General features: G+C 42.9%; 1 protein-coding gene across 4 annotated transcripts in view; it reads left to right on the forward strand.

Annotated features, from left to right (window-relative positions):
* Positions 1-12,849, forward strand: part of PCSK5 (proprotein convertase subtilisin/kexin type 5) — a 447,222-nt gene that overhangs the window by 183,524 nt on the left and 250,849 nt on the right. For all 4 annotated transcript variants that reach the window (XM_045781017.2, XM_045781018.2, XM_045781021.2 and 1 more), the window contains one exon: positions 5,608-5,820. In XM_045781017.2, the coding sequence (XP_045636973.2) occupies positions 5,608-5,820 (213 nt within the window). The remainder of the gene's footprint in view (positions 1-5,607; positions 5,821-12,849) is intronic.

A 12,849-nucleotide genomic window follows, 5' to 3' on the forward strand; every position in this document is an offset into this window, starting at 1 on the left:
GTGAAAGCACCAGCACAGTGTCCAGCCACATTTTTTTTTTATTTCAGGAATCTCTGGTCACTTATTCGTGCCCCTTTAATAATATTTTCTAAGTGATACGGGAAAGAAAGTAATATTAGAATACTAAATAAAATCTGACCACAGTGGCTGAAAAATTATCACACCATTTTTAAAAAAGAAAGTTGGTTCCATCGAACTCTCTAGCTTTCAAAACCTGGCTTGGGGTGTAGGATTTAATTGGTAATGCTCTGTAAAGTAGCCTTTTCTGACCTCCAGAAACACAAGAAAATCCAGTTCCTTTCTAGCCTTCAGTAATAAAATTTGGGGGCATTATAAATTGATGTTTGTAGGACATACACGAGAAGAAACACATGCACAATTAAATACACAATGAAAAAGAATAGAGTTTGGTCAAATGGATCTTACATGGATTTCACAAAATATTTTGCCTTGAGTTCACTAACTTTTAACTTGGTACTCAATTAAATTGGAGGATTTTTTTTCTTTTTTCATCCAAAGCCATATTTAAATAACCAGTTGGAAACATAATACTTTACCAAACTAGAAAATGTCATTTCCTACACTTTAGGAAAATATGTGTCTCCAGATTCTTTACTCTTTATTCTACTCTGCCCACCTTCCTTTCTTTCCCTACATTCCCACATTAAGATTTCATTCTTAAATTACTCTGAATTTTTGGAGAAATGTCCAGATTCTCTTTTACCACATATGTTTTGATTTTCTGAATATTGCACAGTAATGGAAATCTGCTGTGCATCTGTAGTAAATAAATCTTTGAATTGCTAATTGTTTCAGATTAACCCCATAGATCTATAGCATAGATCTTTATGGCATTTTCAGCCCACAAATTAGCCTGTTTATTTCTGGGGCTTTAATCATAAACCATACACATATGCATAACAGTCAGAATGCCTGGTAGATAGTGAGGCATGGCGGCAGCATCTGTATATTCTGTTGCCTCCATGGGGGGGCAGGCCACCCTTTATCTCCCCCTCTTCCCTTGTATTAGCCTGGGCCACCATAACGGAATACCACAGACTGGGTGGCTTAACAACAGAAATGTATCTTCTCGAAGTCCGGAGGCTGGAAGTCTGGAAGTCCATGATCCCAGTGCCAGCAGAGTTGGGTTCTGGTGACACCTCTCTCCTCAGCTTAAGAGACAGCCACCTTCTTGCTGTGTCTTTACTGTATTTATAACAGTCGCATTGGGGTTAAGATGTCACCGAATGAATTTGAAGGGTAGGGGACACAACTCCATGACACAGCTTAAGGACAATGCCAGGTGTCTTCCATGAGATTGTCCAGATCCTCTCTCCCCTTCTCTCCACAAGCTCCACGCTCAGGGATACTGATCCCTATGGCCTCCCAGGTCCTCAGGCTTCTGGGAGAGAGATGGAGAGGAGAAAGAGACTAGGGTCTCAGTACATATTCCCCTGGCCCCCTCCCAGCAGGGCCACCATGGGTTGGTATGTCCCCTAATCATTTCTCAACTCATACTAGCCCCTCTGTTTCCAGTTCCAGTGACCCCCATGCACACACCCCAACTTCCTTGCATCATAAGGGGTGGGTGGTTATTGATCTCATACTGTCCTTTGATGTTTCCCTTCACCATACCCAGTAGTAAAAGAATTCCTTCAAATTATCTTTGATAGAGGGATGTCACCTCTCTCTGGAAAGGACATTTCCAGGGCAGTGGCAACCTACTGTTCTTTCAACCATTCTTTCTTTCAGCCCAGCAGATGTCCTGGTCCCCATAATAATGACCTAGTTCCTTCACAGGGGTGTCCTCTCTGGAAGCCGCCATGGTAGAATGACTTGTGGACCTACTTCTGAGGCAGCCCTGGTCAGGTTGGGATTTCTAGGCAGAATTTTGCATCTGAACCTCCATCCTTCTCCCTGAGAATGCTCAGGACCATGCATGCATCCTTTCTTTATCATTTGAGTCCTGACACCAAGTCTGGAAAGAACTTGGAGGCTGCTCTGCTCTTAGGTTCTAAAGCCAAGTTCCAGTGAAGACCCTAGAGCTTTGGCTACAAACAGTACAGCAACCACCAGCCTTGTTTTTGCCCAAAAGAAGACTATTGTTGAGGGTTAAGGGCACAGGCTTTAGCTCCAGTTGGATTTGAAACTCTGGCTCTGGCGTTCATGAGCATTTCTGAGCCTCAGTTTACCCATCTATGAAATGATGATATAGATTTGAATTGCGCAGAATAATGTTTGTATGGTGCTTAGTGCATAGGAAGTTTCTATAAATGTTAGTCTCTGCTGCTTTTAGTGCACAATGAACCTACTGTGTGTAAAACCCCTCTTGATCATAAAATAAAAATTATCTCTTAAGAATTGGCCCTGTGGGGGCACCTGGGTGGCTCAGTCGTTAAGCATCTGCCTTTGGCTCAGGTCATGATCTCAGGGTCCTGGGATCCAGCCCCACATCGGGCTCCCTGCTCAGCGGGAAGCCTGCTTCTCCCTCCCCCACTCCACCTGCTGGTGTTCTGTCTCTCGCTGTGTCTCTCTCTGTCTAATAAATAAAATTAAAAAAAAAAAAAGAATTGGCCCTATGTTTCCCCTCTTAAGAGGGGAATAAATGTGTTTCTGTTTATAAAAATCACATATGGTCATGGAGGGATGGTATAAAAAAGAAAAAAAAAATCTTTCCTAATCTTACCAAGCAGAATTAAGTTCTGTTACGTTGTCACTTTATGGTCGCTTCATGCATATAACTTTATATACATTAACTTCTTTACACACACATACACACACTCAGGCACACATTTTTTTTTCTAAACTGAGAGCATATTATATCATTTTGTATCCTCCATTTATAATTACACGGTGAACATAAAAGTACCTTCTAAATATTTTCTTATTAAATATTCTTTTAAAACTGAGTACGTTTTTAAAGATCTTTTCGGTGAATTTTACACATAGGGACCCAGTCATAATTTTGTATAGGCGTGTATATGTGATTATGCCATACGTGCTTTTTCGTGGTTTTATGGTTCTTAATCTAGTATCTGTTCCAGTGCTGTTTAAACCAGAAGCGCTTTCGCATTAGTTCATGCATTCTCTTGACCTGTCAGAGAAAGCTCCACTGTCACTATGCTTTTTGCCAGCAACACAGTCTCTCAGTGTGTGATAGAGAGAGTACATACTGATGATGAATTAGACCCTTCCTTCTCTGGCTGTAATGTTCTGTCTCTGAGGTGAGGATCTGAGTCAGTCACCAGAGTTTCTCAATCTGGCCATCCACACCATAGTGAGGAGTAATTCCTTCTAGAGATTTACAAAGCATTGAACAAAATCCTTCGTTTATGATGGCTTAGTGATTTTTGCCTCCTTCTGTACATTTCAGGAATATTTTGATGACAAACTGAAGGATGGTAAACCAGACCCAGCTGTCTAGTGGCAAGAACATCCAGAACTTTCTCTCCCTCTCTCTTCATGAATTTTTCCCATTCCTGTGCGATCATATTGCATTTTTCCACGTTGAAAGACAAAAAGAAATCTATGTTCAGGTCAAATTGTGTCATAAATATTCTCTTCCTTGAGGTTTCAAGGTCAGAGACAGTTTATCAAGGATATTTCAAATTCTTTGTCATCTCTCTTTCCTTGGCTCTTTTACCAGAAATTCCAAAACAGCATCCCAAATACTTTCCCTCCACCTGAGACCATGAAAGCTAGGGCCTGGAAGCGAGAAAGAGGTTCAGCCATCCCCAGCAAGTGACGTCGGTTCGCAGTCTCTAATTACCAAATGATAGATTTGGCCTCTGTGTCCTTCAATGTGACTTCTGGTTTTAAAAAGGTTAAATTTCTGAGGGGTTCAGCTCCAGCTATTCGGAGAAATACACTTCACTTTGGCTAACTTCTCTCTTTTCTTCTGAAGATCTTATCTTACGGAACCAAATAGTCATTATGCTTTGGAACGTCTATGTTCTACTTTGCTTCTTCTCCTTAATCATTTTATGACCTCAGGAAACTCTGCAAATGGATGCCAAGTTTTGGCATAAAGAATGTAACCCCATCTCCTAGCCTTGTAAGAAAAATTTCACGGATCGGGTTGAAGAAGGTATCCGCCATTTCCAGACATGGCACCATCCGCCATGTTTGGAAAAAACATCCGATTGTGCCTCCCGTAGAGTTTTCCAATGAACAATCACTTATCAAATTCTACAGCAGGGGACTCTGTTTCATTTTGTTTAACTTAAAGTTTCCCAAACATACTTAATCTTGAAATGTTTTTTTATTTCTGGTAGCATCCATTAACATCCTTCATAATTAGTGTCCCTGCCGTACACAAGGGAGGCACAATTCTAAAAGGTACATCATCCCTAATTCTGCTCCTCACCAACAGTGTGACCTGAGGATAAATCACATAACCTCTCCACACCTCATGTTGCTCATATGTTAACTGAGGGAGCATAAGAGCCCCTATTTCATATAGATGAAGAGTTAGCGCACTAGTATAGGTCTGTACTAATTACAGCTAATGATAGTCCAACTCTGGGGTCTGGCTGTGTGGCTTCAAATTTTGTCCTTCCACTTCCTAGCTATTTGACCTTGGGAACGTTTCTTAATTTCTGTAGCTCAATTCTTCATCTGTATAATGGGGACAAAAATTGTACCATTCCCACAGGGTTATTGGAAGAGTTCAGTCTGATTCATGTAAAACAATTATAATTGTGCCTGGTCCATGGTGGGTACCTAATGAACGTTAGGCCTCTTATTGTCATCATTGGTGTTCTTGTGACTTCTATGACTGTGACATGTGAAAAGGTTTAAGTTTTTTTATTGGGATATAATTGGCATATAACATTGTATTCATTTCAAGCATACAAAAGAATGCTTTGATATTTGTATATTGGGAAATGAGTACCACAGTGGGTCTAGAGCTTTTAAGATCTATTCTCTTAGCGATTTTCAAATAAATGATACAGGATTATTAACTGTAGTCACCAGGGTGTACATTACATCCAGATTATTTTAGTTTGTAAAAGCAACTCCTCTTGGGGCGCCCGGGTGGCTGAGTCAGTTAAGCATCTGACTCTTGATTTCAGCTCAGGTCCTGATCTCAGGGTCGTGAGATCGAGCCCTGGGTTGGGCTTCGTGCAAGATTCTCTCTCTCAGCCTCTCCCCACCCTCCACATGCTTTTTCTCTTTCTCCTTAAAAAAAATAAAAATTAGGGGTGCCTGGGTGGCTCAGTCGTTAAGCGTCTGCCTTCGGCTCAGGGCGTGATCCCGGCGTTCTGGGATCGAGCCCCACGTCGGGCTCCTCCGCTGTGAGCGTGCTTCTTCCTCTCCCACTCCCCCTGCTTGTGTTCCCTCTCTCGCTGGCTGTCTCTCTCTCTGTGTCAAATAAATAAATAAAAAATAAAATCTTTAAAAAATAAAATAAAATAATAAAAATAAAAAATTAATAAAATAAAAGCAACTCTTCTTACCTCAAAAAACAGCTTTCATCCAGCATATTACCAAAATAGCATCACAGCCCTCCTATAAATATTTGATGTGCCCTGTTGATATTGATCTCTGCATTTAAAGTCTGTGATCTGTGTCTTCTATCATTTAACTTTTTCTGTGTGCGAACAGGGGCGGCGAGGCCTCGGCTCTGTTTTTGTCTGGGCCTCAGGAAATGGTGGAAGGAGCAAAGACCACTGTTCGTGTGACGGCTACACCAACAGCATCTACACCATCTCCATCAGCAGCACAGCCGAGAGTGGCAAGAAGCCTTGGTACCTGGAAGAGTGTTCGTCCACGCTGGCCACCACCTACAGCAGCGGGGAGTCGTACGATAAGAAAATAGTATGTAATATTTGAGTGTCTATCATGATTTATTCATGTATCTTTCACAGTGAGAGACAAAGGAAGAACCATAAGCTTATATGCACGAGTGATATATGGAAATAGACATAACATATGTCTTGCTCAATCCAAGTATTTGTAAATGGCGTCATTCTATTACCGATTCCTGCAACTTGCTTGTCCGGGTCATTACCACATTACCAGTGTGGAATGTGGTCTTAGACATGAGTCCGCTTCAGTTTAGTTGAAGACACAGAATGGTCTGCATTCACCTTGGTGAGTTAGTGGCAGAGGAGAGACTCGTTCTGACTCTCATCCCAGTTCCCTTGTCACCCTGTCCCCATACCACCTTCAAAACTTCAAAGTCCTGTGTGACCTGCTTACCACACGTCCTGCTCTCTCTGCACACAGCAAACTGAGTAAGAGTTCAGTTTTCAGGCCCAGCCTGCCCGGGTTTTGTGGACTGTTGAACTATCTGTTGTAAGCTGGGTAACTGTAGACACGTGACTTAATTTTTCTGTTTCAACATCCTTGCCTGTAAAATGTGAGCATTTAGGATTACGTAGCTCGGAGTTATTACAGAAACGAGGACAAAGTACATAAAAAGTGCTTTGCACACTACTTGACCCCTCAGGAAAGGTTCTGGCTTTTGGAGTGCCCAGCACATCAGCGGTGCCTCTGATGGGAAATTTCAAACGCCTTTGCACTTTGCTTTTTTCTTGATCATAGTTTTATAACCCGTCTCAGGATTTGTCTTTCTAAAGTGAAGCTAAGCTGCTTTCCTTGATACATTTTAGCCTGAGGCTAAGACCCTGCTCTCAGGTCTTAGAGATTCATGCAAATTTGGGTCACATCTGACTTACACAGCAGTAGAAATACAGGTGATAGGATACTGTTCCCGTCATGTAGTCTTTTATCCACATCCATTTGCTTTTTCTTGATTCCTGGTTATTATATAATTGCCATGTGTGGCTTCTCAGCTACTTTTCACTAACTTTAGTTACAGTTTTTGGATTGATTGAAATAGAAATTGCCGGGGCACCTGGGTGGCACAGCGGTTAAGCGTCTGCCTTCGGCTCAGGGCGTGATCCCGGCGTTATGGGATCGAGCCCCATGTCAGGCTCCTCCGCTATGAGCCTGCTTCTTCCTCTCCCACTCCCCCTGCTTGTGTTCCCTCTCTCGCTGGCTTTCTCTATCTCTGTCTAATAAATAAATAAAAATCTTAAAAAAAAAAAATTGCCTACCCATATATGTATCCCATCTACCCCTATCTTTCCCTAATTCCTCCACAATAACTGGATTAAAAAATGTTCATTGGGACGCCTGCGTGGCTCAGTCAGTTAGGCATCTGCTTCCGGCTCAGGTCATGATCCCAGAGTCATCGGGCTCCTTGCTCAGCCGGATGTCTGCTTCTCCCTCTGCTTGTTTCTCCCTCTGCTTGTGCTCTGTCTCTCTCTTTCTCTCTCTCAACTAAACAAATAAAATCTTAAACACACATACATGAGTCCGCCATTAAGTACCTCCATCATTCATTAGTAAACATTGCAATACAAGGTAAAACATAAAAGGAGAAGATACAGAGGCGACAAGTTTTGCCGTTTCCTGGCTTTCGTAATGGGAAAGTGATGTTCCGTGATATTTTACCTTCAGTATGAAAATGTTATAATCTGGGAGTACCCCCTTATGCTCTCAGATTTGCTTGTCTCTCAGTACTCAGGGTCACGGTCCTCTAAAACGGAGTGACATTTGTCAGTTCTGCACCATAAAAATCCTGATGGAACTCTTTGGAATAAGAATTCTCTTTCTGTACCTCTCGGGTCTGAAGGCAAACTTGCCATTGCTGGTGGATATGCCCATTGACTCCTTTTTTGCTTGTGAGATGGTTGCCATGGAGAGGGTATTGTAAAGTTCCATAAATGCCTTTCTTAAGAGAAATGTATAATCAATCCAGCAGGCAAAATCTCAAAGGAGAAGGAAGGGTTTTCTGGGTCCTGGATGGGAGAACGCAGTATGGACAGAGGGACCTCAAAATCCTTATGTGATATTTACTTCCTAGACTTGACCTTCTTGGGCCCTCATCATGCTGTGATGCTATGGTAGCTGCTATGACTGCCACCCCCACCACGACAGGTGGTCGTTGAGGCTTCTCCCAGGGATGCACAGAATGATCCAGTCACTGGGTGAATCCAGTCAGTCACAGCCTTCACTTTCTCCCTATTTGCTACTTCTGATACCACAGCCTTTCCTGACTCACTGTATATATTTAACTTATAGTTGATTCTACCTTCTGTTTCATCTCTTTCTCCCATTTTCATCACAGCAATTTATTAGTAATTTTTCTCCATCCAGCTCTTAGAGTCTCTTTATTTTTCGTGAATCTCCAAATCACCATAAATTGGAGAGGAAATTTGCTAACTCTTTCAAGCTAGAGTCTCTAGCTTCAGACAGATCACTCAGCGGCTCAGTGAACCTCACAGAGTCTCGGTGGCGCCGTCTATAAAATGCAGGTAAAACCCTTGCCAGCCTCATAGATTTTTGGTGAAGATGAGATGCTGCACGTAAGGTACTCACACCGCTCTGGCATGATGAGCTGCTCAGGAGTGGCTGGTACCGCTGTTCCCTAAGTCGGTGTAGCGTTCTGCATCCCGGGAGGCGAGGCTGGCCATTTTTCCAGCTGTTGTTAATAGGGGCTCTTGTTGCACCTCGATTTTTCCAATCTACAAAATAGTGCGATCTGTACCACCTACCCCATAAAGAAAGGCACTTTGATCATGAACATGTTAACGGTTTGAACATGAGTAGAGTTGGCAACGACATCAGCCTTTTACGGTCCAGCTGACCCCTTTTCCTCCTAGACGTCAGAATGACAAATAATCCTGTGTCGTGCCTGGGACCTTTTCTTCACCACGCTTTGAACCAGATGCCCTTGGTCCCTCGGAGATGCCCGCTTCCCGGCCATGGCATTGTGATTGAGTGTTGCAGGAATGGCGGTGTCTGTCTCCCTTTGTTCTGGGGCTCTCCTCCCCGGGCCATTCATTTCCTCGTGCCATTGGCGGCAGCTTCGGGAGAGCACGGTTGTCATGTCTTATTTGTAGAGCACCTTTGTGATTTGAACCAGGCAGAAGCCGAGGATTCAGAAGAGAGGAAAGATCCCTCTGCTTCTGGAAAAGCACTTCTGTTGAATAAATTTTACTTGTCCTCAACAGAATGGCTTTGCATGGTATGCAAGCAGGAAAACCTTGCCCTGGGTTTCAGAACAGCCAGAACACGGTCTCTTGCTTTCCTGCCCCCGCTGTTAGTACAGTCGTGGACCTTGGTGTTTCATTCATGCTTTAACAGATTCAGATCAGTAATAGCCTTATATCTCTTTCCAGGAGGTGAGGCATCCAAAATACCAAGATTACTTTAATAAGAAGCTCTCCTGCAAGCTAAATAGAAATCAGTTGAAATGACTGGTTATTATAAAGCCATATGATCAAATCATATGTTTTTATTCACAATATTGCATACATCTTATTCCATGTCAAATATGTTATACATTCATGGTTATATTAACATGCCACAAATATGGCATTTTTTTCATCCTTCTAATTAGTGCCAGGTACTGAGCTATGCACATTAAATGCATCGTCTCATAGGATCCTCAAAACTCTACGCAGGACGACCAGGTACCATCCTCGCTTTACAGATAAGGAAACTAGTGCTTGAAAGGGTAAAAGAAACACAGTAAGTGGTAGAGCCTGGATTTCCACCGAGTCAGGATGGACGCCCAAGCCCATCTTATAACCAGCACGCAGTCGTGCTTTGAATACTTTCAAAGGACATCCACTATTGAGCTGTCTGAGAGAACGGTGCTGCTCCTGCCGGTTCGGGGTTCTCTTCACAGTGACAAAATATATATACACACATATATGTGTGTACATACACAAAAATTTTATATATATATATATACACACACACACACACATACACATATATATATACATACATACATACATATGTGTGTGTGTATATGCATATATATGTGTATATATATATACCTGAGACAGGCCAAACATATATACATATATATACATATACATACATACATATACGTATATATATATATATGTATGTATATGTATGTATGTATATGTATATATATGTGTGTGTGTGTTATTTTTCACTACCTGGCAGATTTATTTTAATTTTCATACCATAAGACCTTCTCATAATCCCCTAAGACAATCAGTCCTCTTGCAGAAACCTAAAGCTCTTTGCCAGTCTGGGTTGCTGGGTCCTGCGGCACGACATGTCAGCGCTGAGCTCCTCCAGGTTATGCCTTTTGTGTGACGGTCAAACGAGGGCTGTCTGTCTTGTGACAAGAGTCGTCTTTTAAGGCACCGTTCCCCCAGATAGAGCTTAATTTATGCCTCTTCTCGAGTATCCCGTCCCTGAAAATCGGGGCACTCCCCTCCCCCACTCTTTTTATCTGTTCGGTTTTCTTTCTCGTGTCCTTAGAACGACTTCGTACATTGCACGTTTTCTTGCTGTCTGTTTTGCACACTAGATTGGAAACTACGTGAGGTTGAAGACTTTGCCTTGTTCCTTCCCAGAGCCTGAGCTGAGTAAACAGTCCTGCATAAATCACGATCAGACATTGGGAAGGATGGGAGCTTCAGAAGTTGTTTATATAGCTACAGGAAGACGGGGAGATGCTCTGTTTCTTTAAGAGAAACTCCTTCTTCTGGTAGGTTGGTGAAAGGCAAAAGGTATTTGACAATAAAATATTTGGCATACGAAATGGCCCACAGGAATCTTGCTACGTGATAAAGCTGTACCTTTCTTCATGTCGAAGAGCATTAAAGATCCCATCGGTAACCCTTCACTGGCTCCTGAAATTTCTCCCCAGTTCTGTTTGGGGAATACAGCTTCTCTTTCTCTCCCCAGCCCCTCCCATCATTAAATTATCTCTTTCTTTGGGGACTAGTTCAACCTTTGCCCTCTTTCCTCTAGTAATTTGTCTTAGAGGTTGGAAGATGACGGTGATTGTATTCCTCCCGGGAGGGGTCTTACGAGCCAAGGGTTGAGAATATATGCTCTGCTCAGCCCTCTCCTGACGTCATGCTATTTATTTGTGTTCAAAACAAACGTGCCGCCTGGGGTATCTCAGGCTTGGACTGAGCGACCAGTTCCATGTGGAGGAATTCTCTTACTGCTTTCAATGTTCCTAAGCAGCTACGCGTTTTCTTGTTTTGCAGAAACGTCCCACTCCCCACTCCCCCCACCCCCCCACCACCCAAATCATTATTCAGGTGCGGCTACCATTCACACTGGGGTTAATTTCGATCATCTGTCTCTTCTTTTGATTTGAGAAATGTCACTATTTTTTCAAGCAGAAGACTAGCAAACCCAGATGCGTGTAGTGTGTTTGGAAGTTGGACGCATAGTGTCTTGAGAATGTTAAAAAGAAGAAAGGACAGGGGCACCCGGGTGGCCCAGTCGGTGAAGCATCTGCCTTCGGCTCAGGTCATGATCCCAGGATCCTGGGATCAAGTCCCGCATCATGCTTGCTGCTCAGTGGGGGGTCTGCATCTCCCTGTCTCCCTCTGCTCCTCCCCCCTCTCCTACTCGTGCTTGCTCTCTCTCATTTACTCTCTTTCTCAAATAAATAAAATCTTTAAAAAAAAAAGAAAGGACACTTTGTTCCTGAAAAGTTCTGATTTCCACTATGGCCTCAAGAAGAGTGTCGATGCCCGCTTGCCAACGGGAGCTGGATCTCAAGGCCAGTTCCGCCGCCATGGCCGTTGGTGGTCTGGAACGGCCACTTTGGCTCTCGCGGATGGCTACCCCCTGTAACTCAGCTTTCTCTTTTGCTGCCACGTCAGGACTTACCCAGCTCTTCAGTAGCTATGTGTCCTTAGGCACGTTGGTCTCTCTGAGCCTCCCATTTCCCGAGTTAATAGCGTATCTCGCATGCAGAGTTCCTGTGCATTTAAATGTAGTTTTATACACACACGGGAGCGTGCACACGTGTGAACACCTGTTGCATGTTGTCCCGCTCGTTGCAAGTGGTGGTAGTTTTCTAAGCCATCCAGTCTGTGCTAATAATAGCAGTGGTGAGGGATAGCTATACTTTAGCCCCTGGATTATATGTACGCACATACACACGTAATGTTTGTAGGTGGCTTATAAGTTTATGTGAGTTTTATTTGGAGATTTGACCTAAAAAAAGCTGGAAGTCTTTCCTAATAATTGGGGGAGTTTAAGGTATAGAATAAGATGAGTCTGGGGGAGCTCGATGTTAGTAATTCAACTTAGTAAATGCCATGCTTCTGCTCCTTACCTAGCGTGGAGCTGAACATGCTGGAAATGCAAAAATGGTATAAGATGGCTTCGTCCTCCAACGATAGCAGCCTCACATTTGTAAGCAAAACCTCACATTTGTGCTTCGCGTTTTTCGATTCCCGTAGCAACATGGGACTGGAGTTTTGTGTGGACTCCTTGGTCGTGATTAAATTTTATACCAGACTTCAGTGGAACCCAGAAAGCATTAATTGGCCCTCTATTCCATTTTATTTTGCTGTGCTTAATAAATCAGCTTCTTCTGTTTTATTCATTGACACATTGAAGGTTTATTTTCTGCCTTTCTCCCCCATCACTGTGTTTGAAACAGCTTTTCTGGCACATTTCGAATCCAAATCGAACTCCACACCAGAAACAAATTCAACCTAACAGACAGTAGAATCATTTCGTGTTTTAAAAATATCTGTTCCGTTGCTCTTTTAACAGATAGGAGACAATATGGCACCTTCAAAATAAAACAGATCACAAGATATCAGGGAGACAGAAATTCTTAACTGCAGGGTCGCTATTACGCCTTGTCACTCATGGCCAAAGTCAATCTGAGCTGAGGTTCCCTGGAGAATTTCCTCAACAGGCTGGAATAAAAGAGCCAATCAGCCCAACTAATGAAATGTGAAATCATAGGAAATAAGAGCTTAGGAGGAGAAAAAGCCATGGTTCTGCTCAGAGGGAATGGGACTAGAC

Source organism: Ursus americanus, chromosome 34 (assembly GCF_024610735.1).
Source record: "Ursus americanus isolate L20-20 chromosome 34, mUrsAme1.1.p, whole genome shotgun sequence".
Classification (NCBI taxonomy): domain Eukaryota; kingdom Metazoa; phylum Chordata; class Mammalia; order Carnivora; family Ursidae; genus Ursus; species Ursus americanus.